Here is a 25,589-nt window from a genome sequence, read left to right on the forward strand (position 1 = left end):
AGGTTTGAATTTCGAATTTGTCGAATAATTTGGTCGAATCTGTTTTTTGGAGTTTCCACCGTTTCTTCGTACCTCTCTTCAACTTCGCATACGTGGACTTTTACTTTTTTAACTCCATGTATTGCGTGTAAACTGTCTGCTACGAATTTTTTATACCTTTTTTCTGGTAATTTTTTACATTTTGCACGACCTTTTTCCGTTGACGCTCCAATTTTTTCTAATTTCATGGTATCTCTACCAATTAGGAATCCACAAGGAAGGGTTTTTACGATGTAAAATGGAATTACACATTCGATATCTTTAAAATACATTTTAATATTTACAGAAAATGGGAATGTATTTTCTTTTTCCCCATTTGCCACAGTAATTACTACCCTATGCTTTGGAATTGCATATTCGATCGATTCTTTTTGTCTTTTCTCAATAACTTGCATCATTCTTTCGCTAATTAAATTTACTTCTGCCCCTGTATCTAACAAACCGCAGAATTTTTCACTTCCAATTTTCCATTTGATTACACACGTGTTAGGTGGTTCATCTTCTTCTTTATTTTTTTCAGATTCCGCAGAATTTGCTGATTTTTGGTCAGCTGGAAGATCGCTGCTGGTGTTGCTGTCAACTTGGGTTTTTTCAACTTCAGCTACTAGTACTTGTTGAGGTGACTCGAATATATTATCGGTCTGTACTGCTTTATTTGATGTTTTGTTATTGGTTTGCTTCTTTTTTTCTTTTTCAGCTGCTTCGAACTCTTCCATGCATTTTGTGAACGAGAATGGTTCGTTTGTTTGCTGCCGAGTGGAATTTGCCACTCCTGAATTGGCCACTGGAATTGAAGACGTCGGCTGTTCAAATGAATCGATCGGTGGTGTTATTACTATTTTAGGTGTATTTGATACGCTCGTTTGAGTTGCAATATTATTTTGTGCATTTTTATCGACGTGTTTTTCGCTTGATTTTGCATTTTGTTGTTGTTGTCTTTCCATGTATTCCCCTCCTTGGTCCTTGTATTTTGAATTTTCGAAAATTTGCGTCTTGGAGTTTAAGGTCGTAGCATTTTTTGGAACTACTTTTTTCGAATTTTTACATTTTTTATTTTTATTCTTTTTTCTTCGATTTTGGGAGTCTAACTTCGCGAGTAAAATTTCATAATCGATTTGTTCGATCTCTCAACCCTCGATAATTTGTTCTACTTCGCGAACCATTGCTACATGGCATGGTTTTAACATGTATTTTTTCATAGGTGGTTTATTTGATCGATGATTTTTCTCAAATAGGTGCCTATTAATTTTTACGTTTCCAAATTCGGTTTTTTCGATCGCGTTAGCTTGATTTTTACGAAGAAACATATCAGCTTGAGATGTTAGGAGGTGGGTTTTTGTAATTTGAGTGATTTTTTGAAACAATCTGCGAAAAGCAAGATATCTTTTCAACGTTTTCGCGTTTTTTCTCTCTTTTACATAGGGTAACAGTATAGGAAAATTAACATAGATGTTTTCACCGCCATTTTCGCGTATATGGTCGATAGTATCGACCATATATTCTTCAATGTAGGCGAAGGGGGCAAAGAGATCGTTGACTTCGTCCTCCCCAATCGATAAAATTACATTTTTGTTGAAATTTTTCATTTTCTTAATATGCAGCCAATGCTGCTCAATTGTTCGGTTGTTTGAAATTCGATTTGCCACTGCGCCTTCTCCTATTCGGTCGTATATTTCATTTTTTATTTTATACGTCCTACCCCCACCTCTCGTTGCAGTCTGTTTGACCACATACATCGTCAATTTCCGTTTTTTGAACCCCCAGGCTTAGAATTTTGATAAAAAAGTTGCTCTGGGGTTGGTTGGGGAATTGATTGGGAGTTTGGTGCTTGAGGTGCTTGATTTTGGGGGGTACCATTTTGCATATTTTGAATGCTTAAATCGCCTCTAGCACCTTGACCGGTTGAATTGAATTTTGGAGGGGGTTTTCTCCATTGTGAATCCGGTACATACGATCCATAATTTCCTCTTCCTCGATAGTTAAAATTTCTAACTCGTACCTCGTGGAAATTGGGTATAAAATTTTTACCTTTGTAATTTGAAACTCTTGGTTTCTCTTGTTGAATTTCTCTGGCTTCTTCTGTTACTTGGGGATCCGTTTTCCGATGGAAATTTGTATGTACGTATTTCGTCGAATGAACGTACATAGCTAGATATTCATCAGTCACTGATTTCTTTGCCACAGTAAGTTTCTTCACGAGGTCTTCCTTAGTATTCAACTCTTCGAGGTTCATTTTATTTTGGATTGCATGGGGGATTTTTTCGAGAATTTTATCAATGATTTGCTCGGCTGTTAGTTTGGTAGCCGCTAACGTATCATACCACATAGAAAAATATTCGATATAGTCGGCCATTGTTTTTATTTTTTCGACATTATCGGTTCTAAAGTACTCAATGGCGGATTGTTTCGCCGTTTGGTCCCAATATAGATTTAAAAATTGCGGTATTAATTTTTCTAATTCTTCCCCTTCTTGAATTTTGGTTTCCCAAGCTTGTGTTTTATACTCTACACAAGAAATAAATAACATGCGACGATTTACAGGGCTTAGGTTTTGCTCAATCTCTTTTGTTTGAAATTGTTTAACAAATCTGACCGGGTGGTGTATCATTTTCTGAGTGAACATCGTAGCACTTTTCCTGAAAAGTTCAATAAAGACCAATTCAGATGAGGATTTCTCTCCTCCTGCCTGTGCCACTCTCGCTTCAGCACCTTTCAACAAGATATCTACGGTCTTTTTCATTTCTTGTTCATTGTTTTGCCACATAGTAGTACTTTCAGTTTTTAATTCGTCGATGATAGAATTTTTAAAAGATACTATTGCTTCGCCTACGTCTTTATTCGTTTCAGTACACCATTTTCCCATTAATTCGTTGACAGATTTATCAACCGAAGATTCCAACTCTTTCACTTTTTCATTGTGTTTTGCTAGATAGGTAGCTTCGATTTCTTTTACCTTCTCATCTAATTTGGTCTTGTAATTAGTCTCTAGCTCAGTTGCTTTATCTTCGAATTGCTTCTTAATCTGGTCTTCGATTAATGTTTTAAAATCACTAAACTCCTGTTGAGAAACCATTTTGATTTTATTTTTTCTGGTTTTTACGTATATAGGTAGCGATTTATCAATCAAAAGATTACTACGGTGCCTACGAATTTGTGGTGGAGTGATTCTAGCAGGACTTGAATCTTCCACTAAAAAACGACGCGGGGTATTATTTTTATCCGTTTTTGATTAATTTTTTAATTGTTCAATTTCAAGAATAAATTCTTGTTCGGATATTTTTGCGTTTTTATTGCAAAGAAATAATACTTTATCAAATATACTTTGATTTTTTAAGCCTCACGTTGTTGGATTAATTTTTTATTAATCGTGGGCGATTTTCTCAACAAATTCATTAATTTGTAAAAAATAAATCCGTGCCTTTGTCGAGCGCCAATGAAGTAGGAGGTAGACCTACGACATACGTGTACCTCTAGTACGGTTATTGACCGGATACGGACGTTAATAACCACGAGGAGGATACACTGATTTGTTCAACGGATAATACTTTTATAACAAATCAAAACCCATGTACAGAATAATACGTTTATTATAATTAATATCTGTACAATTACATAAACATACATGTATTATTCTCTTCAGCGTTACTCAATAAGACCGACACCAATTATTCTCATTACCGTTCTCGGCTCGAAGCACTGGACGGATTTAGGAATAGTAGCATCAGATCACAAGAGCCAACACTGGGCAACTTTTGGTAGCCCAGCTTCTTCTATATATATTGATCGGATACGTAACTCATCTGCGAGAAGCGTTCCGGCGCAGTACGTAGCGGTTCCCTGCACGCCCCCTACCCACTACACATTGATAAAATACCTGTAAAGTAAAATGAAATAATCTTAGTAAAAAATAGTAAAACAATAGTAAGTGTGAGATGTAGTACTTACCAGCAGCAATGAGTAGTGAGATGAGTCATCCTGAAATATGCGATTGAGTGGCCTAAAAAATTGAAAAACAAACCAGAGTAAGAAAGATGAGATCTTGAAAATCCATCTAAAAAAGTGTGTATAAAGTAGCAGTTGCTACGAAGAGAAGACTTACCGGTCATCGTATCCAGCGTCGAAAAACATCGTCGACAACATCGTCCTTTGCAGTTACCGCATTTAAGCGAGAATTTGTAGGGTAAAAAACTCAAAATTTAATAAAAAATTGTAAATTCTGGAATTGTCAACCATTTTTTACCGTCGTCGTGTTTACAAACACGATGCTGTTGTTGTTTGATTTTCGGCCACTGCTGCCAACCTTCATTTTTTTTCGTGACGCTACTATAGCGCTGTGTACAGTCGATATTTTTAACTATGTTGTAATGTTTTTCATTTTTTTTAATTGACCGGCGTTTTTGCCAATTTTTTGTTATTTTATACTTAGTATTAAGAATTTTTTATTGTTTTAATGAAATTAGAATTAAAGTAGGGGGTTCTTTGAACCGAGTCTCTCCATCTTTCGATATTTGTTGTAAAAATTGGTCTAGGGAAAGTACGCCCTACTTGTAAATCTTTGGCTATCCGGCCTCTGATTGAAAAGTAGGATCGGTGGCACCCCCCTTCCCCCGCTGCGTGGTTTCCGCGCCGATTCAAGGTGACCCCTTGGACGGCTCGGGGGGCAATGTAGTGGGTAGGGGGCGTGCAGGGAACCGCTACGTACTGCGCCGGAACGCTTCTCGCAGATGAGTTACGTATCCGATCAATATATATAGAAGAAGCTGGGCTACCAAAAGTTGCCCAGTGTTGGCTCTTGTGATCTGATGCTACTATTCCTAAATCCGTCCAGTGCTTCGAGCCGAGAACGGTAATGAGAATAATTGGTGTCGGTCTTATTGAGTAACGCTGAAGAGAATAATACATGTATGTTTATGTAATTGTACAGATATTAATTATAATAAACGTATTATTCTGTACATGGGTTTTGATTTGTTATAAAAGTATTATCCGTTGAACAAATCAGTGTATCCTCCTCGTGGTTATTAACGTCCGTATCCGGTCAATAACCGTACTAGAGGTACACGTATGTCGTAGGTCTATCTCCTACTTCAGTAGGGAATGCTTAAATGCAACGAGCACAAACACAACTCACGCTTTTTGAAGGAAACACTTTATACGTTACCGGTTTCGTTTTCGTTCTGAGTTTCAATTCTGGTCTGTGATTGGCTCGATTTTTATTGGCGAAACGAAAATCAAAATTAGCCAATCAGCAAATCAAAACAAATGTAGGTAAACAAAAAATATAAAAAATAGGATTATCAAGTTTTCAATCCAGCAAACCAGCAAAAAAAAAATTGAACTGTGATACGACTGGGATCAATGCATTGATCGCTGTCTGTCATTTTTTCTCAAAAAAATTGGCTGGAAAATTTTTTATGAAGGAAAAAAACATTTGTAATTTTGTAATTTGTTAGTGCTTCAACGTATTTCGATAATTCTTTCAATTTCTTGCCGAATATCGGAAAACTAATGTTCTACGGAAAGAGCGACACGAATCTGATGGTATTTGTTTTGTTATCGATGTCTAATCAATTGATGTAGGAGTCAATGCATTATCGCTTGCAAAGGTAAATGGTTTTTTTAAAAATTATATATTTGATCCTTAAAATTTATGCTGTAGTATTCAGATGGTTTAGTAATTGAGAATTTTCCTTGTGTTGTAACACATAGCAGTGTAAGGATCACTGTTGATGACCAATTGTACTGTTACTCGGAAGTAACTGACTCATTTGTTCTTCCTTCTGTAATCAATACCTGTAAGTATTTGATTAGGAACTGATCAATCATTTTATTTCATCAGTTTTCCCGTGTTTCTTGGCACAAGCATTCTTTTTTTAGATGTATTACGAGGTAACTCGTTAGTTCGAATACCCTCTCTTGTGCTCATTGAAACTACTCAGGCAAAAACAGTTCAGAATCTTTCTTAATTACTTTTTAAATATTCATACGCTATCTTGTATAGTCATTACTTTTTTGACATTTCAAGAATTCTTCAAATCAAGTTTCGAGTTGTCATATTTCTATGAAAAATACTCCTGATAAATTTGACCGAAAAAATCGCGAGTGTTTCCTCTCTTTTTTATCAATTTTTCTTTCAACTTTTCTCGCAAAGTGATCTGATTTTCAATCGTTTGGATAAAAAAATGTTTTATTCGAATGTATAACTTGATTATGGAAGCGTACTCTCTCATTTGGAGAGACGAATAAAAGAGAATTTAATTCTGTGTCACGTTCCGTTGATCTGTATAATATGAGCAAACAATTTTTCCATCAAATTAAATAATCGTTATTTTTTTACGATATTTATGAACGTGCTTTTACAGATGTTAAATCTCAACACTTGAATGGTTTTAATAATCAATATTTGTAGAATTTTTGCGCATTCGAGAAAACTTAATTTATTTAATGACAGGGAAAAGCTTACTTAGCGTAAGAAACGCACTCAAGTGTAAGCGTTTTTTCGGTCTGCTGTCTCCAGAAAATGATCTATATCAGTAACTACGTCTTTATGTAATTTGGATGGAAATTCTTTCATTATAACCAGGTTTTTTGCAAACATCTAGGAAATTATTTCACTTATTAAGTAATAGAATATAATCATAAGCGTGTGTGGTGTTGATAGTGGTGTTTCATCTTTGCATTAGTAATTCGTAAAAATAAACACATTTATTTTACCTCCGCATATTTGTCTGTTTCAGTTGTTTCACTCGTAAAATATCAGTGGTATGACTAATATTGAATGGAGCAGTAATACATCATGGACAGTTACGCCATCGGTGGCCGTAAAAGGGCGCCTAGTAATCACACCATCGAAGATCAAGCTCTGGATCAAATCGCTAAACAGGTATAAAATTTTTGATAAATGCATCGTTCGTGAATTCACGAAAATCATCGAGAGCGTGATTCATGATTAAAATTCTCACTTGGTCGTCGAAATCATCTTGAATTTCACTGTAATCTTTCACTAAACATCAATAATACTCGTGCACTGAAAGCTCTTCTGCGTTATCATTTCGTTATCGTGGTTTTGACGAGTGGCGTTGTGTTTTTTTCGAGTAGAGGAAAAGAGTTATCTGAATCTTGACGTTCTTAGGTGTGCCTCGTGATTATTTATCCATAGTGTTGATCGTATTTGCGTTTTGGGAAGTGTAATGGTAATCTAGATATTCGATGAATTATTTTGCACCTTCATTTAAACTCAAAATTATGTAAATTGAAATTTATTAACGAATACGTGTCGTCGGTTGAATCGTATGTATTGTTGAAAATTAACGCTGACTGTCGCATTAGAGTTGTTATTGCTGTTATTCATTTGTGTTTGGCACAAGAATAGACGTTCCTTTTGTGTTCGTATTGTCATTATTAAATTAATGGTGTCGCGAGTGCTGAAAAATTCACATATTGTCTCTTTCATCTAATTTTTACGACGGAATTGCTGTATTACTTGAATCGTTTACCCGGTAATTATAATATACTAGGTAAGGTTTTATTCCATTTACCCAGCAATGTTATTCTTCTCTTGATTATTTTACTTTTCAACAAAAAAAATACATTCAAAAAGTTTGATAAATGTCAAATTTTTGAATTTTTTTGAATTATTTTTCTACGCATTGGAAAATATTGTGTTAATTCTGAGCTTTCAAGTGCCTGGCATCTTACCTATTCATTGTTATTTGATAGAGTAAAATCGTATGCAAAACCATAATCCAATGATGAAAAACTTACCTGTTAAATCAGTATACTCTTTACTCTTTCACACGTCGAATTGAAGGTCGACTCAGGTTTTAGGAGTTCGTATGCATGTGTATTTCTCTAGAATTTAATATCTGAAAATGAAACGTGCCTTTTGTTTGTTATTATTCTTTTTTTTTTTTAATTAATAGCCTTGAAATATTTTTATGATGTTTTAACTGCTATTTTGATTTGAAAAAGAAAACTTACAAATGTACTGAGAAGGTGTAATTTCAACATTTTACTGTTTTTTCAGTTTTATTTATCAATATTTTCTTTTCCAGGGCGAATGTCGTTTAGCTGCCCGTCGACAAGCTCGTGCCGAAGCAAGAGAAATTCGAATGCGTGAAATTGAAAGGCAGCAAAGAGAAGCCGAAGAAAATGCGGATAAAATTTTCGATATCAATAACGCTGGTAAATTTTTTATCATATTTTATTTTTCACTAAAATTTTCAAATCTTGAGCTTTAAAAATAACTTGACTTATTCGTTAATGTCGTCCGCGTCATTGGCCCATTACCACTGCGATTATTTTAATTAATTTTCGGAGCATTTTTATCGCGCTTTTTATGTAATAGATACTCCGTATTATACCGAAAAAATGAATTTATTTTTATTTATTGTCTGTTTGACGGTAAAAAAAATTTACTCGACATTACGAAAGTAGAACCGTAACAGAACCCGGAATTTCTGCTTCGAACTGAAACACTTTTACTTCTAGTTGTACAAAAATTTAGACAAATCTTTACAAGGGGAATTTCGATAAAAATGTAGTCGTCCAAAATCACGTTTAAGATTATGAGAAATCAATGCACGTGCGATAATAGCGAAGCATCGTCGGATCGTCGGCGAATGCAAACGACAAACATCGTAGTTTTAAATGATTTTTGAATTATTTAGTCACCATATGTGCAAACATTACCTCATAGGTACTATTGGTTGTATTGAGATTTTTCAAGATAAATATTGCGCGATAAAATGGTACGAATATCACTTACCGAATTATTTACAGTTTTAAGAGTTGATCGTTGATTCGGTTGATAATACTGATTCTCTTTTTATTTGTATTTTTCAATTGTAATAGAAATTTTAAAATGTTCAAGAACTGGACTCGATATATACCATTTTGTAAGAAATACCTTTATTATGAATGTGTTTGTGTGTCGCTTGTGAACTTGCTCGGTGATAAGATTTTCCATTCAGGTTTCAACCGTTTTAATTTTTGCTTGCAGTTGATTCGGCGAATCGTGGATTACGGAGTACGTCTTGCGTGAATAATAGAAACACCTCGGTTATATCATCACCAGTAAATAACACGAGTAGAAGGAGTTCCGAAGACTCGTTAGAAGATGGGTTCAACTACAGAGATATCAAAGTGAGTTTACTTATCAGATACAATGTTGTTTTCAAAGGATTTCGGTGTCGGTTTCGCTGTTTGTGGTTTCGAAACGTCGATATTTCAAATGTTTTTTTGGTTAACAAAACAATTTCACTTGCGAGAGTGAAAATAGTAACATTTCAAAAACGTATTCTGTGTTTTGATATGTATGTCGCGAACCTGAATTCATAACATCGATTAATGTTGAATTTTGAAATTAGTGAAATATTTCTTTCTTGCATTATCGATTTGCAATTTGTTTGAAATTCTTGATACAGTATCTAAATTCGTTATTTTTCTAATCAAATGTATCGATAGGTAGGTACTGAAATGTTTCGAATGTTGTCCACGTTAGTTGAAAATTCAGAAGTGATGAAAAGAGTGTTACTATGTTAGATTGTGATAAAATACTTTGAATATTTTTCAATATTTCGTATTATTTATCGTTTTTTGTTCCTTCATTTTGTAGCTGGAGTTGAAAGAACTCGAAGAGAAATTCCGTAAAGCCATGATCCAAAATGCTCAATTAGACAATGAGAAGTCTGCAATATTATATCAAGTCGAATTATTCAAAGATAAATATCATGATTTAGAAGCTGCATTTTCAGTATTACAGGTAAGATTTCATACTGAATTACCGAAAGGTTACATTTTCCAGTTACTTTAATTTTATTTTTGATGAAATTCGCAGAAAGAACATAAAGACAAATGTAGAGAGCACGAACAGTTGAAAAGACTATTCGTCAAGCAAAAAGAAGATTTAGATTTTTTCAAGTCACAATTAGAAGAAAGAGATAGATTAATCGAAGTAATAATAAATTTTAATACAACTGTGAATTTCTATGATATTGATACGGTTAGATAAGAATTGAACATTGACATATATTTCATTATGTTTAGGAGCAAGGCTTAGTTGTGATAATAAATGGTGATGAAAATGGTATCCATAGTTCGCTAGACGATGAACAAAACGATAGCAATCATATTGATTATAAACGAAAATTATCTAATCGAGTATTAATATCTTCGCAATCGGCCGAATTAATACAGAATTTAGGAGAAGGTTCATTAGGTAATGTCATTGTCATACGCATGTTTATACTCGTCGTATTTTGAAATTCGGGTCAATTTCAAATGCATTGTTTTATTTTTCGTACGCAGATAGTAGATTAAAAAAATATGCTCAAGAACGTAAAGAACTTCTAAGTGAAATCAGTAAACTGAAACTAGAATTGGAAGAAGAACGAATAAAATCTTCTGGTAACTGCTTCGGTTCGATGAATGGCAATAATAATGATGACTACGATGAATCAAGTTTGTAGAAATTTGTTTTCTCAACATTTTTGTGTTTATATTTCATTCAAATTCAATTCCATCCTCTTTGTCTAGGAGAAACGTCAAAATTAGTCGGAGATTACAAATTCAAATGGCAAAAAGCAGAACAAGATATATCAACATTGCAAGCTAATGTATTATTATTTTTATTACACGTTCGATTTAAAATAATTCATCCTTGATGCTCAACTTTTTATTGAAAATTTTCAGGTTGCTCGATTGGAAAGTCAAGTTATTAGGTATAAATCTGCTGCAGAAACATCAGAAAAAGTCGAAGATGAATTGAAAGTTGAAAAAAGAAAATTACAGAGAGAGGTTAGCGGATTCTTCTTTTTGAAACAATATAAAATTCATTAAAAAATTGACTTTAATTGATGAAATTTTCGTTTCAGTTACGCGAAGCACAATCCAGAGTTGAGGAACTGGAGACGGAGAATATACTGATACAGCGACGATTAGATAAATTGAAAAATGCTAAAACGGCGCCGTTAAAGGATATTTGATTTTTGAATATTGATTAAGTAACTTAGTATTTATTTTGTAACATCACTGTTGTTAAAAACGTATGTTAGCATTTTTTGTCCTCTCATTTAATAACTTACTTACTAATCACAATCTTGTGAATATATAATTTCTTTTTTTTGGATTATTTATTCATTCTTTCTTTTTTAAAAATTGTTCCTAACATGTACTTAATTTTATCGAGAAAATCAGTCTCATAAAGTATCATAAATACCTGCGCACTCGCCATTAATTTATTTGCATCAAATGCAAAACAATATATAATATTGTGACGTGTTTAATATTGAAAACATGTATTTGTGAGCCGGTATTGCGTTTACGATTTCACCCAAGTCGGTTTATTAATCTCAATTATTTTTTATGCGGATTATATTTTTGTTAGAAGTCTAAAAGAAGCTCGTGTGTGTTATTGCTATTTTTGCATTTAGAGATAAGTACGCTTTCAACATCTCGTGAGGTTTTATTTTGATTTAATGTGCCAGATGTAGTTCTTTATTTCGTGCAATATGAGTTATGTTTTACTAAATTAAATATTTCGGTCAACTAATGATTTTTTTATTAATACAAAATACTTCAAATTAGATAATATGTACAATATTAGTAAATTTCTGTTTATTATTCTATACCTTTTTCTTGTTAGATAGATGTATTTTACGTGTAACTGTAAATAACTGTAAATTGTACATAAAATTATTTTATCTCCGCGAGATGTAATGCACTTGACAAAAGTATTTCAGTCGTAATCGTGATCATTTTAATCGCACTATCTCTGTATTTTCGTGATTTTTTACAAATACCTACCTAGTAACTACCCAACGTAAATTACTAAGTAAATTTTTTAATGAAATTTTTCACCTCGATTTATCAATTTTTTACGAATGAGTAATCAATGGAATTATTTATCTCACATCGTTCCAAACTTCCAAGGTTTTTAATTGTCATTTTGTGATACTTTTTGGTGAATTTTTGCCATTTGCTCCAACAGAGTAATGAATTGACTGATCTCGTCATAAAGAAAATACTGATGTCATTTTCAGGTGAGATTATAGATTTGAAATAGGAACATATTTTTCAATTATTTTTTGTTAAAAATTAAAAATCTCAAAATTTTTCATTCGTTACAATTTACTTATGTTTATTGATACATACAAAATGTAACACGACCCCTCACCATGATAGTCAAGCTTTAGAATCACTACGTAATGCTCCTTTCATACATTGATAATAATTTTTTACATCATGATTTTTAAACATAATTGTTAATTACGAGTAAAATAAGTATGCGTATTTTTTTTTCACAAAATTTAATATTTTTATAACTGAACTCGTCTACTAACTTTTTTACTCCGTTTTCTAGGTACCCCTTAGGTACATTGGAAATATATTTTAATTTATGCAATGAAGAAAATGTCAATAGCAATAACTATAGATTTTTTAATAAGATGAAAATTTTTAGTTTTGAATCAGATGTCCGTCAACGCGAAGTGTATCGACTAATTCTTTTTTTTTTATTATGTAAACTTTTTTTTTACGAATTTTTACGTTTATATCCATACGTTTTATTCGTTTTATACGACAAGTTTTTGAAATCAAGTTAATTTAGCATTTTTCTTCCAGCTTGATATTGTTAGTTTATCAAGTTAATGTGACGTGCTCTTTTCTCTAAAATTAAATTTTACTGTGCATTATTTTCCCTCATGTTATAGAAAATACAGTTTTTACTTCTGAAATTGAAATGTTGTATGTTAATCAAGTTCAAAATCATTTTCAATCAAGTAATTTTAATGCAGAGACGAAATTCTGAAAAATATTTCTCATTCAATTCGTTGTTTGATTATTACAAATACCATTCGAAATTTCATTGAAAATCAAGCGCATATTTTCTTATGGTAGAAAAAAAATGGGAAACAACTTGCTCAAACTTAGCATGTCCATTATACAAATCTTTAACCACACAGTAATTTTGATTGGAAAATTATAAAAAATTTTAACTGAAGTGTTCAATGTTGTGGTAAATTCAAAATGGCAAGAACAAAATTATATCGTGAAAATAGAAATTATTAATGAATGGAAGGAAATTGAAAATTGATTTCCATTCAAAATATTTAGTATAAAAATCTGAGATTTTTGGAATATTACGTAACTTTACCTAACTTCATCTCGTGCTCGTACTTTGATTGGGACTGTTGTCCGAACTTCCGAAGTCCAAACTCTTAATTTTCATTAGAATTTAATCAAGTTGAAATGACTAAATGAGCATTGAGACTTGAGAGTCTCCTTTTTCATAGGATTTTTTTAGTTTTGGAATTTTGAGATTGATTGAGAATTGATATTTTGGAAAATTCAAGTTGGGCATCGGCAATTCGGCATACCCAAGTTTGGGGGAAAAATGAAAAATGAAAAATGGACTCCGGTATCCTGGCCCCTGGGTGAGTGAAAATCAATCTAATTTCATCACAATAGATATATTCCATTTTCAATTCGATAATTCAATTTTTCATTTTTGAAGTTTTGTAATTCAAATTTTATTTTTGTTTTAAAATAAAAAATTTGTTCATTTTCTTTTTTCTTCGCTTTTCTTTTTCTTTTCATAATTTTTTTTTTTCAGTAACAACGCTATCTACTGGAACTGTCTCAAGTTTACATAGCATCAACAGGCTCAACTTCACTCATCGTTGAAGCTTTTTTCAAAATACCAAAATTCCAAAGATTTGAATTCGACTTGTGATCGATATTGATCTTTTTTGAAGTTCAAAATCTATGGTAATCGACGTATTTCTTCTTCTTTCGTACAATGAATAATACGAAGGATTAATTATTTTCGTTATTAATCTCTTCTTTAGTTCATTTCTACTTCATGGTTCCAAAATTCGAACGTAAATTCCGTATAAATTGGCATTCATATTCGAACTTCGAGCAGCTTTTTTATTGAAATCGAATAATCGCGCGTGTTTACCATCACTGGACAACGTGAATTGCAAATTAATATCCATTTATTTTATTCAGTCGGCGACAAAATACGTAATATTATCGTGTGTATTATTTGTACAGATAATCGTTGAAATTTTCGTGAAGTGATATGGCAGATGGAGCAATAATTGAGGTAAAATGAAAATAGATTCTGATCATTACTACGTTTCATTACGTTTCAAAAATAATGGGGAATGAAAAATGTAAGTCGGCGGTAATGTGTTATGATATCCTTTGTTCGAAACTTCTGATGAACTATTGACGTTACTGTGAAGTAATTTCGTCGTTTTGTTGGAGTTTTTCACTTCTTGCGGTTTGAACTTTGAAGTTATGTAGACTTAGTAATCTTGAGAGGAACTTCGTAACTTTCCTTGTTATTTGGTAACGTGAAACGTGTAATAAATTCTTCGATTGTAAGTGACATGTACGTAATTGAAAACTTAGGAAAATCGAATTTTTCAGTGTAGCCCTCTTCGCCGTAGACATTGAACAGTTTGACATTCGTATTGATTTTAAAGTAGTTTAAGTACAAATCATATTGTGGTGATTCGTTGCGAAACATTCCGACTGGAAACATGGTAATCCATTACATATGTAGTTCATGTCAATCATATCTTTTTTTAAAGATGAAAATCATACCATGATATAATTTACATAATGTAACCTTTAGTGAACTAATTTTCGATTATGTGTTCCAAAATTCGAAAAGATTAAGTATCATTTTTATGAAGTACTAAATATTTTCTCCTTTTTCTGTTTCTACAGGTTCAGACATTTAAGGATAACTTGAAAATGAAGGTTGGTATCAGATTGAAGAACGTATTTCTAAATGGGTAACTCAGATTGTACGTGTATCTTAATTTACCATTTTTTTTTTGGTTTCGATGATTTCAGGGTGAAGCACTTATCTTGACTGGATTCCCTAAAAAAATTGTTCAATTGAATGAATTGATCAAATTACCAGAATGGAACGAAGAAAATTTGATCAATCTTCACGAAGATATCAATATCCCAGTACCTGAACCTGTGATTGTCAATAAGTAAGTTAGCAGGTGGCATTATCCAAAATTTACCTTTTTACGTGGAATTTGATTAATAATAAATCACGGTAATAATCATTTGATTGATTTAGCTGTAGCCCGCAACCAGCAAATAAGAAACGAAAATTGGATGGCGAAATAGAAGCACAAAATGATGGTACCAAGGTTTTCAGTTTCGCTGCTGGAATGGCATTATCCAACAAAAAATTAACGAAGCTAATCAACATCTTGAAACCAATTATCAAACAGCTCGTGGAAGATAGCAACATTGTTAGTATTTTTATATTTAGACATTGTTAATGGCGATAATCGTACTTAATGACACGAATTTCTCTCATATTTTCTTATTTCAGCTTAAAATGTGGATTTCATTCATGATTCCGAAAATTGAAGACGGTAATAACTTCGGCGTATCGATTCAAGAAGACACTCTTGCTGAAATTCAAACTGTAGAAACAGAAGCGGCTGCATTTTTTGACCAAATTTCACGTTACTACGTTACTCGAGCTAAATTAGTTTCCAAAGTATGATATTGCACTTTTAGTTGATTTATCATCAACCGACGCGAATAACATTTGATAACAATTGTCAATATTCCAGGTTGCTAAATACCCCCACATTGAAGATTATCGAAGAGCGGTCGAAGAACTGGACGAAAAACAGTATTTAGGGCTGTGGTTGGTGTTGCACGAAATTCGTAACCATTATTCCACGTTACACGACTTAGTGACCAAAAATCTAGAAAAATTGAAGAAACCGCGTAATTCAAACGCCGAATCGCTTTATTAAAATCTAAGTAGAGTTCGAACTTCATTTTTATAACGCTACCTACCTAATAGAGTTGGATTTTTTTGTACTGATTTAATGGAAAACAAAAGCAAAAAAACGATTATTTCTTATATCTCATAGTTTGATTACCTACTTGTAAATATCTTCCAGAATACATCTTTTAAAAATTGGTTTTACACTGGATTTTCGAACATTTTGACGTTTAGAACCCCCGTATTGTGTAAAGGAGAAATGCGACGGATTAAAATGTATTCTTTATTTTCATTTCATCATTTTATTCTCGCTATTAATGCGATGGAACATAGTGAGCAGCATTGAATTAAATTTCTTAATAATGGTAACATTTTTGAAAGAGGAGTGCCTCTACCTTGTTGCGAGTGTCTTTTTCTCGTCAATCTTTAACATTCCATTCATTGCTGATACTTGTGAATTCAGTCATTTTTTATTTTTTTTTTCAAAAGCAGCAAGCATTCAAAAACTGTAACACATTGTTAATTAATTAATTTTACCATCCGATGATACTTTCCTCGCGTTGTTGGGTAATTTTGATCGCAAATGGCCGACTTTCCTACATAATGTCAAAATGTTCGCTATATTGTTCTGCGTTATTTATCACACATGCCGTACGTATGAAGAAGAATAGCTTGTTTTTTTTCTTTTATTTTTAATTTCGTTTTTAATTGCAAAATAATCGGTTACAAGTTAGTCTTATGGATCAGAGTTGGATCATGCATATGAAAAATATTTTAGAGTGAAAACAGATATTATTTAATGTTCATTTAAACTTATCGACTTTTTAATATTGGTATGTTTCTGTTAATTATTTCTGAAATTATTCATTTTTGATACTTATAAGCGTATTTGTATATTCTATGTATCATCATCTGCAAATTATAAAATTGGTCGTCGTCTTTTTCTAATTGAATTTCCAATTTTTATTCATGAAACTGAATGAATGCCGATGCTGATGGCCTCAATGGGCAAACAAATTGAAATGGCTCTAATAATAATGATGATGATGGTGGTACACATAAATCTTCTGATACTGTTTTATTATTTCCATAATATTATGAGAGTACTTTAGATTGAGGTGGTTGAGTGAAATTTTACATAATTAGGTACGAATTACGAAATTAATTTGAATTAGTGAAAATTATCATCGAGACCTTTCAGTCAGTTGTACTATTTGCCACCTCAAACGTCTAAAAGTTTGCCTATAGAAAATATTGCTGGCGTAAGAAATTCGACGATATGCATAAATGCTCGTATATCCTCTCCTCTCACCAAAAACGCAAAAAGTAAATAATTTTTTTAAATCTGCCACTAGAGCTGCTTCGACAAGACTTGAATAAACATATAGGTAAACCTTTACGCCGCCACCGTCGAACAAATTTTGAAAAACAACATCGACGCTGCCCCTGATGCTTAAATCTTTCGGCACGCTGCAGAAAAGGTCGCCAGCCATCATCGTCAATTGTAAATAAACTATTCCGCTGATACTGATTTGAAATATTTTATTTAAAAAACTATAACAACACATGGAAGTACATAGCTGTAAAACCTAAACTTTTTAAGATAGCGTCGTAGCAATGCCCATTCAACGGCCATTTTTCATAATATTTCGGCGAGTTTGCTGATCACTGAGATAAATTTCTTCTTGCTGTATTTGTAGTATTTCAGCATTGTTCATGAAATAATAGCTGGGCTGCCGTCCTTTCTAATTCAATTCATCATTACGTTAGTTACATTAGTATAAAATAAAAAATTCAAGTCAATAGGTAAATTTTTCTAACCAAATCTTTCACCACACGAGTAGCTCCTGCATCTATTAAAATTCGACTCAATTCTTCCACCGATTTCAATCCCATTGCATAATGTAGAGGAGTACGTTCGAGCTAAAAAATAATAATAATAAGGTTAATTTAATAAAAAAATAATGTAAAAATAAAAAAAATTTTAAAATAAAAAATTTTGCATTTGCGTGAGGGGATGAAGTTATGCAACCACCATGTGCGTGTGCACTCTTGTATGCATCTGCACGTGGTCTAATGGTGATAAGAAACCTTAGTGGAATTGTGGAATGTTTCATGATAAATGCATAAATTAGTCGCGTTTTATTAAGTGTATAGTTTCAATAGTATGTTGTAAAGACGATTCGTCTCCATAAGTGACTGAGAAATGATTGCATTAGCTAATACCTTCAACACAAAGCAAAGTTCATCGAAACCGAAGCATAATATAATATCTACTAAAAAAGGAAGCTAAATAAAGGTAAAACTTGTTATCCTAAATTACGTTATCTCCTATGTGAATGGTTTTCGGATATTTCTTCACGATGTATTTTACGATGTCTTTATGTTGAGTTAAAACAGAAATATGAAGACTGCATCTGGATGCATCGTTTTTACAAATGGCCATTAGTTTAGCGTCCCTTCCACATTTATTGAATATTTCTTGTACTCGAAGTTTATTTCCGATTCTTATCGCAGCATGGAGATCTTCTCTTATTTCCTAATGATTATGGAAAAGTTGTACTGGTAATGTTACATTCTTTAATATACGAGTCAATATCTTCGCACATTATCAAAAAAGTTAATCAATGAATGAAAACCTCAAAAATATTTATAGTCTGTAAAATATGTAAAGTTTTTTCGTGATTTCTGCTTTTCACCACATCCATTACGTTTTCTTCTGTTTCAAGCTCCAAAATATGATCGTATCCGTCTAATAAGAGTTGTAAGATTTTATCTGTTTGCCCTGTAAAATGAAGATCAGCAAAAATGTTACTTGACTGCGTTACAGTTTGGAAAGATCGGCATTTATTTTTGCATCGTGATAAATACCATTTACTGCCAAATGGAAAACATAATCGTCGATAGCTTTAACATTGTCATAAAGTTGAGAAAACACAGCGATGTCTCTGGCAGTTCTGTACAATTCATCTCTCTGGGAAATATTTGCATCTAGCTCTTGCAGCGTCTGTAGCAATGCATTTCTACTATGTCTGCTGGCTGCAGCAAAATGTAACATACTTTGACCATGTTTATCCTACAAAAGAAACAAAAGTTGAACCTCTCCGGTAATTAATAATGAACATCGGTATTAAATTTGTCAATTGTTGTCTAATTGTTCGTTACGAAATTACTCTACTTATTGGTTGAAACTGGTTGTTGATTTCTTCTTTGTAGTTGATTATAGAATTTTTCCGATTCGGTGCTTTTTTTTCATCTTCAGATGACCTAGTTTCTTCTTCATCTTTTTCATTTTCCTTTCGAACAGTCTGCAATTCCTGTTTCTGGGGAAGAGATGGGATTTCCTGATTTTCTACGTCAATGGTTGGAATTTCTACAGGAGATGAAGCGTCTGGAATGTTTTCTTCAGGTTGGGGATCTGTTTGATTTATTTCAAGTTCATCAGATTGTGATGGGGTGTTTTCAATGACTGGTGGCGTTACTGGCTGAAAAAATTGTCTTTTTGTAGGAAGCCTCGTACTGCATATAGGCACTGAGTAGGCTGTGTAGATTTTTTCGGAAAAATTCGTTATCTACGTACCTCGTCTTTTAAAACTGTAGGTTCATCGTCGTAATTATTCAAATAATTGGCTAAAAATTTGATTGGTTTAGGTGGCCTTTCGCTTGCGATTGCTGATAATCCGGTTCGAATTGCTGTCCCAAGTCCTGATTTATACGGTAGAAAAGAAACAGTTGCAATCAATTTGAGAGGTTGATTTACAATAATGCACTTGGAAAAATCAATTACTTCCAGATGGTAATTCGTGATCTGGTTTGTCCAATTCTGATTCTGGAATAAAGTGTTCTTTTTCTGGTTCCGACATTGAATTGAATTCTTCTTCGATTTTCTCTTTCAAATTGAACAAAAATACTTGAGTAAGTACAGAATTAATATTGTTGATAGGTAAGTCTATAGGTTGTAGTAGATATTTTATGATTCGACAAAGTTGACAACTTTTCTTACCCAGTCCTTTAGAAGTATTCTTTTTGGATTTTTGAATAATATCAAATAATTGATTATATCTAGCTTCGTTTTTATTCTGGTAATAGTACTCTGGGGTTCTGTCATTCTAAAATTGTGACATTTATAAAAATATTTTATACGTCGATAGTAATTTGTTAGGTATTGTTAAAAAGTGAAATTTATGCATACGAACACAATCTTTGACATATTTATCAGCTCCCAAAGTCAACAACATATTGTAAATGTATGATCCTTTCGGATGGATGCTGGCAAAATGTAAAGGTGTTCTGCCAAATTTATCGATCACTTTAAACGTTTCGGGAAATCTTCCTCCCAAATATCGAGCAATATCCCGATGATTATTTATCACAGCCACATGTAAAGGAGTGAGATATAAACCAGTTTTATTTTCACGTACTACAGCCAATTTTCGACGATCTAGGTATTTTTGCAATTCTTCTAAATTACCAATTTCACAACAGTGATGTATCAGCTCAATTTTTTTCTGAAAATAATACATAGAAAAGTAATCAATTTTTAATTTGTCAAAGAAAAATGTTTACTGAAAATTGTTTGAAAAATTAAATAAAATTAACTCACTAAATAAATTGGTAAATTGTTGATAAATTCTTGAATTTCGGGATACGAGCTTTTTTCATTTAATAAAAATTCTCCACAGCCTTGCAATATAAAATTACCTATTTCGTCAAAATTCTTCTGTTGCATTATTTGTTTTACTTTATGATCAACGTTCAACTTTTTCTTCAGCAGAGTTGTATCAATAAATTCTTCTTCTATTACACTTTCGTAATTATCAACGATTTCGTCGAATTCGCTATGAAGTATTATTAAATCATCTGTAACTTGATCGTCTTCATTGTTTAGTAGAGAGTTTTCAGTTACGATTTGTGATTGCAAATCAGGCTGTGAAGTGTCTTCTAAATTTTGTTCATCTCTAGTAAATTCTTGCACTGGTTCGGTGATTAAATCTGGGCGAGTTTCGTTTTCACGAGTAACATTATGATTTATGTCTTTGATTTCTTGTTCAGAATTAGCTTCAGGAATCGAGGCTGTTGTAAATGCTTCTTCAATTACTGGTACGCTATCGTTTTCTATGTTTGAACTATCGTAGGAATTCGTCTTGAACTTTTTCGGATTTTCATAATTGATTTGTAGGTTATTTGAAGTTTCGTCCTGTGAAACAAAGGATTACGAGTATAAATATTTGCTAGACTGAGGACTTCAATTTTTTCTGTTTGTGAAACAAACCTTTTTATTCACCGTGTTATGAAGAATTCTAGCACTAGGTATCTTTTCATTGAGATTATTTATCGAATCGGAATCGCTAAGGATGCTCCAATCCCAAGACGAAGGATATCCTGTGGCCACTCCTGTTCTAGGAGCTGTTGGAATTTCGTAAAGTACATCTGTATCTATATCATTCTGTCTGCATTGATAGCATTTTGCACTTCTGCCAAACTGAAAGAAATAGACACACGGATAATTTGTAAATGGAGAATGGTTGAATTTTTGTGTTTCAAATTTCGATTTACTTTGTCGATGATGTTTTCATTTGCTCCGAATTTCAAAAGTAGGTCATAAATGTCATCTTTGTTGAAAGAAGCTGCATAATGTAATGCTGTTCGACCATCGTTATCGTAAATGTGAATTGCTTCTGGGTACCTACTCAGAATATAGTTTACTATTCCATCATGACCTAATCCTGCTGCCTTATCAATAAATTTATTACGATGTTATTTTGTAGTAAAAATTGAGCCTGCGTGAAAAAAATCAGTATTATTGTTACTTTATGAAGTGGAGTAACTCCTTTGGCATCTTTGCTACTCAGTATCACCGCTGGAATTGGATTTCTAGAGTTTAACTTCAATTTGTTGATTTCATTTGTAATCGTTGCTCTATGGACTTCCTGAATCACGCTCTGAAATAGAAAAATCATCGATTTACATCGTATTTCGTATTATAAAGCAATAAGAGGATTTATTTCGTGTAAAATACCATTATATGAGGTACACCATTGAGGAATTTTTTCATTAAACGTTTATTGCTCGTTTCGGTTTTTAGTTTGTCTCCTTGACCGTCCCAAATGACCTGTTGTAGTTTATTTAAATCTTGGTCATGTATCCAAATACGTATATTCGAAGATTTTATCGTGTTTGCTGGAAAATTTTGGAAAATAATTTAAGTATGGAAATTTTTGTATTTAAAAAAATATTTTTTAGCCGAATTTTCGATGTAGGAATAAGTTTTGAAGATACTTGGAAAGGATCGCCATTCTTCGCTTTCAAACTCCAATTTTTTCAAGAGCCTCCTTCGAAAGACTGCCAGTGCGTCTCAGAGGTAGCCTCAGGAGTGCTTCTTGGAGTCTGCCTTCAACTCAAAATTATTCTTAATTTTTCTTTGTTTTTACATCTGTCTCCAAATTTGCAAATTCTCAATTTTTTTTATTGAAGTGCTGGCTTCAGCCCCTTCTTTTCAACCTTAGTACTTCGATCTCCTTCTTTAGACCCCTGTCTAAATAATAATCATTAACTGCGTTTTACAACCCATCCTGATGCATTTTTTTTTTTTTTTTTTAGATATTTGGTTAATTCTTAATCATTGATTCAGTTTTTTTGGTTCCTTTTGTTGACCCTTTTGACCCTTTTTCCCATGCCCGTCAAAATCCCAGGAAGCTTGGTATTCATTTGCTGCTTTAAAGTTAACATCATCCATATTTATGTACTTTTAGGTCATTGAGAGCAGCATACTTGAAAATTCGGCTTAAAAAGTTAAAAGTAACTGACGAATTAATTCGTTAATGGTGCTTACTTTCAGTTATTTGTGGTTTGTGCACATTTAACACTTTATCTGGTAATTGAACTTCGGTTTCGTTTGTCAAAAAATAAAGTGGTGTTTTGCCTTGGTGGTCTTCCGCATTCACATCAGATCCCAAGCCAACCAATAAATCCCATATTTTATCCGGGTCCGAGGTTGAATTCACATAATGAAGTGGAATCCTTCCTAACTGCGAACAGATGAAATATTCTAGCTACCTATTTTTTTGATTATAAATCACCTATATCGTATTTAGATACATAAATGTTACGATACAAATCTACCTTATGTACATATTCGTGACAATTCAATTGCCCTTGAAACGAGAAATGATACCTGGTCTCATCAAAATTCATTGTTTACCTTATCTCGACTGTGAATCGTGGCAGGATAGTTTTTAGCCAACCATTCGATGATATCGAAGTAATCGTAAAAAACAGCTTTATGAAGAAGACCGGTTCCAGTCGAATCTTTACTTAAGGCTAAATTTTCGGGTTTGGTTTTCAGAACTGAGCAAGCGGTAGATGTTGTGTTGAGTAGCATTTGAACATCTCGTAATTGTCCTTTTACTACAGCCTCGTGCAGCATATCAATCCGAGCCTTTTGAATTGAAATGTTATGTAAATGTAAAGTGCGAAAAAACTGCGAAAATTTTCAATAATGAGCGTTTTATTTACCATGTAAAAAGGTACTGCTTTTAATAGAACTTTAATTTTGGGAAAAGGCGATGTTTCTCCGATCAATTTATGCCCGTAGCCCTCTTTGATCAATTTTTCCACTTTTTCCACGTTTCCACTTCGCAGAATATTTCTAATTTTACCGCTACTGTGACATAGAACTGAAAAAAAAAATCTTAATAATATGTAATTCATTCGGTGAAATTAAGACATCTGTTGTTCAAACGCCTTCAAGTGACTTAGGTAGGCAATTTTATTAACGTTTGTATTATACAAACGAATAGGGTGAGGGTGGTGAATGCGAATGTGCTACTCGTGGTGTTGTAGGGTGGGGTATGGAGTGCGGAGTCTTGAAAATCGGCTGCAATAGAAATATTGTGAGGAAGAAGTTCGATATTTTCAAAATTTATGAATTTTAACGTTTAAAATTTAGAATTTGCTGGAAGTGCGCATTTTTTCATTGAATTAATCAAAAGTAAGGGTGGACTAAAATTTTATCTACCCGACATGGTATCCAGCCATTTTGTAAATATTTGGAATTCCTGGAGAAAATTTATTTTTTGCTGGAAACTCATTTTTCCATAAATTTTTTTGCCTACTTTGACATTTTTGAAAATTTGCCAAAAATCGAGATATGAACTTGAGGATTTGAAACTTGACATTTTTTTCTGGCATGCGCTTTCAAAGTAAAGTATCCAAGAATTTTTCGTATCTGAGGCAGAGGGTTGCAATAGGTGAATTCAATGTGAAGTTTTTCTCGCCCAAATTGAAAATTGACCATAAACCCTAAATTTTATTTAGAAAATTTTTTTAAAAAACTTGATAGGTATTATTTTTAAAAAAAGAAAAAAAATTGTATAATACAAACAATATTCAAATATCAAAGTGGAACATATACAATTACATCAACAAAGGATACCCTGCGCAGGAAAATTTTTTTTTGGCCATACTGATGAATTTTTTATTAAATTTCTTCTGTTTTTTCCTTTCGAATTTCAAACAATCGTGACAATAGGCAGTTTATATTTTCGCATCAATATTTGTTCAACGTGAGTGATAATAAACCTCTTACCTTTCGGACGTGTCACGTAAGTGTATGAAACACCAGGCATTAATTTTTTCTCCGTCGCCTTATCCGTTGTCATGATTGGAATGATTGAGTAAAACGACCATTGTCCCGAAACCGGTGAAAAAACTCCAATCACCTGCGCTCGTATTCGCGAAAACTTTCCGTAAATCTGAACAAAAACATACTCGTATTTACCGTCTCGTTTGGCGGCGTGTACGAGATTAAACGAGTTTAATGAAATGATAATGTGTATTATTCGCGTTACAGGGTTTATGGTCAAATGGCTATTGGTTACTTTGTATTTTCGTTGCTAACAACAAAATTTATAAATGTGTGTATAAAATTTTTCAGTAGACGTATTGCACGGGGCGGGCTACGTTGGGTTCGGTGCTGGTGATAATTTTGATAATTATCCGCTGAAATTTATTATTACGTATTTATACGACAGGGTAGGTGATTATTAAATCATACATATACATAAAGGTACCTAATGAAAATATTCGCTTAGCGTGAATTTTTTTTTCTTACCAACATTGTCGCCATGATTTTAGGTAATTATCTGATGCATAAAATATGTACGATAATTTATGGCTTGCAAGTTGTTTTGGTCGTCTTTGGTATATTAACCTTTTGCTTGAAAACACCTCTTTCGAATCGACCAAATAATAACGCATATTATTTGCTTTATAAGCAGACTAAACGTTGCTGATTACTGGTTCCATTTTTATGAAAGGTGAGAAGAAAGAGGAGAAGAAATTGGAAGAAAGGTAAGGGCCGAATAAATCGTTCAAAAGGAGGAGATATTGGGAAATAAAAGATGAAAAGAGTTACTCGAGTAATGAATTAATTCCAAAAGTTTCAATAGCTTTATTAATAATAAGGGTACTAAAGAAATGGTTTTTTATCGAGGTCATGGGAAAAGTAGGTAGGTACAAACAAAGAAGTTGTGAGGTATGACTTTTGTAGGGTGCTGTTATGGAGGAGCAGTACCTATCAGATTTTGGATTATACGAAAAATAAAGGTGAGAAGATGGGAAGGGAGGTGAGTTTTTTTTTCGACAGATCGATACCTTTGGTAACTTAAAAAACTGCCAAAATTATTATGATTTTGAATCATTTGTTCATATTTACCCCATGGACCAGCAATGATCCTTTATGCCCCACAAATTTGCTTTCTTGAAGAAAAAAATT

General features: G+C 32.9%; 4 protein-coding genes and 1 long non-coding RNA gene across 16 annotated transcripts; 2 read left to right on the plus strand and 3 right to left on the minus strand.

Moving 5' to 3' along the window:
* Window positions 1-222: 222 nt before the first annotated feature.
* Window positions 223-5,310, minus strand: LOC135831546 (uncharacterized). Its single transcript, XM_065344123.1, has 3 exons — window positions 4,139-5,310; window positions 3,985-4,036; window positions 223-3,913 (listed from the first exon to the last, which is right to left on the minus strand). The coding sequence occupies exon 3, from the start codon at window positions 3,110-3,112 to the stop codon at window positions 1,778-1,780; it is 1,335 nt and encodes a 444-aa protein (XP_065200195.1). The 5' UTR covers window positions 3,113-3,913; window positions 3,985-4,036; window positions 4,139-5,310; the 3' UTR covers window positions 223-1,777.
* A 96-nt stretch (window positions 5,311-5,406) lies between these two features.
* LOC135831548 (leucine-rich repeat flightless-interacting protein 2) lies at window positions 5,407-11,170 on the plus strand. 6 transcript variants are annotated; one of them, XM_065344127.1, is made up of 12 exons: window positions 5,407-5,645; window positions 5,749-5,834; window positions 6,777-6,922; window positions 8,094-8,223; window positions 9,041-9,183; window positions 9,656-9,802; window positions 9,878-9,994; window positions 10,087-10,258; window positions 10,348-10,500; window positions 10,576-10,655; window positions 10,732-10,836; window positions 10,914-11,170. In XM_065344127.1, the coding sequence occupies exons 3-12, from the start codon at window positions 6,836-6,838 to the stop codon at window positions 11,022-11,024; spliced, it is 1,245 nt and encodes a 414-aa protein (XP_065200199.1). In that variant the 5' UTR covers window positions 5,407-5,645; window positions 5,749-5,834; window positions 6,777-6,835; the 3' UTR covers window positions 11,025-11,170. The 6 variants fall into 6 exon arrangements, with proteins under 6 accessions (XP_065200199.1, XP_065200198.1, XP_065200200.1 ...); XM_065344126.1 differs by lacking the exon at window positions 5,749-5,834; XM_065344128.1 differs by lacking the exons at window positions 5,407-5,645; window positions 5,749-5,834 and adding an exon at window positions 6,504-6,622.
* On the minus strand, window positions 6,639-8,155 carry LOC135831554 (uncharacterized). Its single transcript, XR_010556195.1, has 2 exons — window positions 8,020-8,155; window positions 6,639-7,904 (listed from the first exon to the last, which is right to left on the minus strand). It is a non-coding gene; the product is annotated as an uncharacterized LOC135831554 (long non-coding RNA).
* A 2,578-nt stretch (window positions 11,171-13,748) lies between the features above and the next one.
* Window positions 13,749-16,762, plus strand: REG (proteasome regulator gamma). Of its 5 annotated transcripts, none has more exons than XM_065344134.1 (7): window positions 13,749-14,146; window positions 14,476-14,591; window positions 14,779-14,811; window positions 14,908-15,053; window positions 15,146-15,323; window positions 15,407-15,577; window positions 15,654-16,762. In XM_065344134.1, the coding sequence occupies exons 2-7, from the start codon at window positions 14,589-14,591 to the stop codon at window positions 15,840-15,842; spliced, it is 720 nt and encodes a 239-aa protein (XP_065200206.1). In that variant the 5' UTR covers window positions 13,749-14,146; window positions 14,476-14,588; the 3' UTR covers window positions 15,843-16,762. The 5 variants fall into 5 exon arrangements, with proteins under 5 accessions (XP_065200206.1, XP_065200207.1, XP_065200204.1 ...); XM_065344135.1 differs by having other exon boundaries at window positions 14,481-14,591; XM_065344136.1 differs by lacking the exon at window positions 13,749-14,146 and adding an exon at window positions 14,244-14,394.
* A 577-nt stretch (window positions 16,763-17,339) lies between these two features.
* LOC135831544 (uncharacterized) lies at window positions 17,340-24,674 on the minus strand. Of its 3 annotated transcripts, none has more exons than XM_065344119.1 (19): window positions 24,402-24,674; window positions 23,330-23,490; window positions 23,016-23,252; window positions 22,647-22,842; window positions 21,834-21,994; window positions 21,625-21,756; window positions 21,371-21,547; window positions 21,087-21,296; window positions 20,418-21,011; window positions 20,011-20,322; window positions 19,818-19,923; window positions 19,602-19,703; window positions 19,395-19,519; window positions 18,988-19,299; window positions 18,686-18,890; window positions 18,454-18,599; window positions 18,138-18,353; window positions 17,636-17,737; window positions 17,340-17,555 (listed from the first exon to the last, which is right to left on the minus strand). In XM_065344119.1, exons 1-19 carry the CDS (start codon window positions 24,472-24,474, stop codon window positions 17,529-17,531), a joined length of 3,594 nt encoding a protein of 1,197 aa, XP_065200191.1. In that variant the 5' UTR covers window positions 24,475-24,674; the 3' UTR covers window positions 17,340-17,528. The 3 variants fall into 3 exon arrangements, with proteins under 3 accessions (XP_065200191.1, XP_065200190.1, XP_065200192.1); XM_065344118.1 differs by having other exon boundaries at window positions 17,340-17,559; window positions 24,402-24,673; XM_065344120.1 differs by lacking the exons at window positions 17,340-17,555; window positions 17,636-17,737 and having other exon boundaries at window positions 18,255-18,353; window positions 18,422-18,599.
* Window positions 24,675-25,589: the final 915 nt, after the last annotated feature.

This window comes from Planococcus citri, chromosome 1 (assembly GCF_950023065.1).
Source record: "Planococcus citri chromosome 1, ihPlaCitr1.1, whole genome shotgun sequence".
NCBI classification, from domain to species: Eukaryota; Metazoa; Arthropoda; class Insecta; order Hemiptera; family Pseudococcidae; genus Planococcus; species Planococcus citri.

Bases quoted from the DNA above. Each gene is read 5' to 3' on its own strand.
- LOC135831546 (XM_065344123.1), bottom strand. From the start codon at position 3,112: ATGGTTTCTCAACAGGAGTTTAGTGATTTTAAAACATTAATCGAAGAC.
- LOC135831548 (XM_065344127.1), top strand. From the start codon at position 6,836: ATGGACAGTTACGCCATCGGTGGCCGTAAAAGGGCGCCTAGTAATCAC. The intron at 6,923-8,093 runs GTATAAAATTTT...TTTCTTTTCCAG, and splicing joins TGGATCAAATCGCTAAACAG to GGCGAATGTCGTTTAGCTGC. The intron at 9,803-9,877 runs GTAAGATTTCAT...TGAAATTCGCAG, and splicing joins CTGCATTTTCAGTATTACAG to AAAGAACATAAAGACAAATG.
- REG (XM_065344132.1), top strand. From the start codon at position 14,123: ATGGCAGATGGAGCAATAATTGAG. The intron at 14,812-14,907 runs GTTGGTATCAGA...CGATGATTTCAG, and splicing joins AGGATAACTTGAAAATGAAG to GGTGAAGCACTTATCTTGAC. The intron at 15,578-15,653 runs GTATGATATTGC...TCAATATTCCAG, and splicing joins GAGCTAAATTAGTTTCCAAA to GTTGCTAAATACCCCCACAT.
- LOC135831544 (XM_065344118.1), bottom strand. From the start codon at position 24,474: ATGACAACGGATAAGGCGACGGAGAAAAAATTAATGCCTGGTGTTTCA. The intron at 21,012-21,086 runs GTTTGTTTCACA...TTTGTTTCACAG, and splicing joins ATAACACGGTGAATAAAAAG to GACGAAACTTCAAATAACCT. The intron at 19,300-19,394 runs GTACGTAGATAA...CAATTTTTTCAG, and splicing joins CTACAGTTTTAAAAGACGAG to CCAGTAACGCCACCAGTCAT.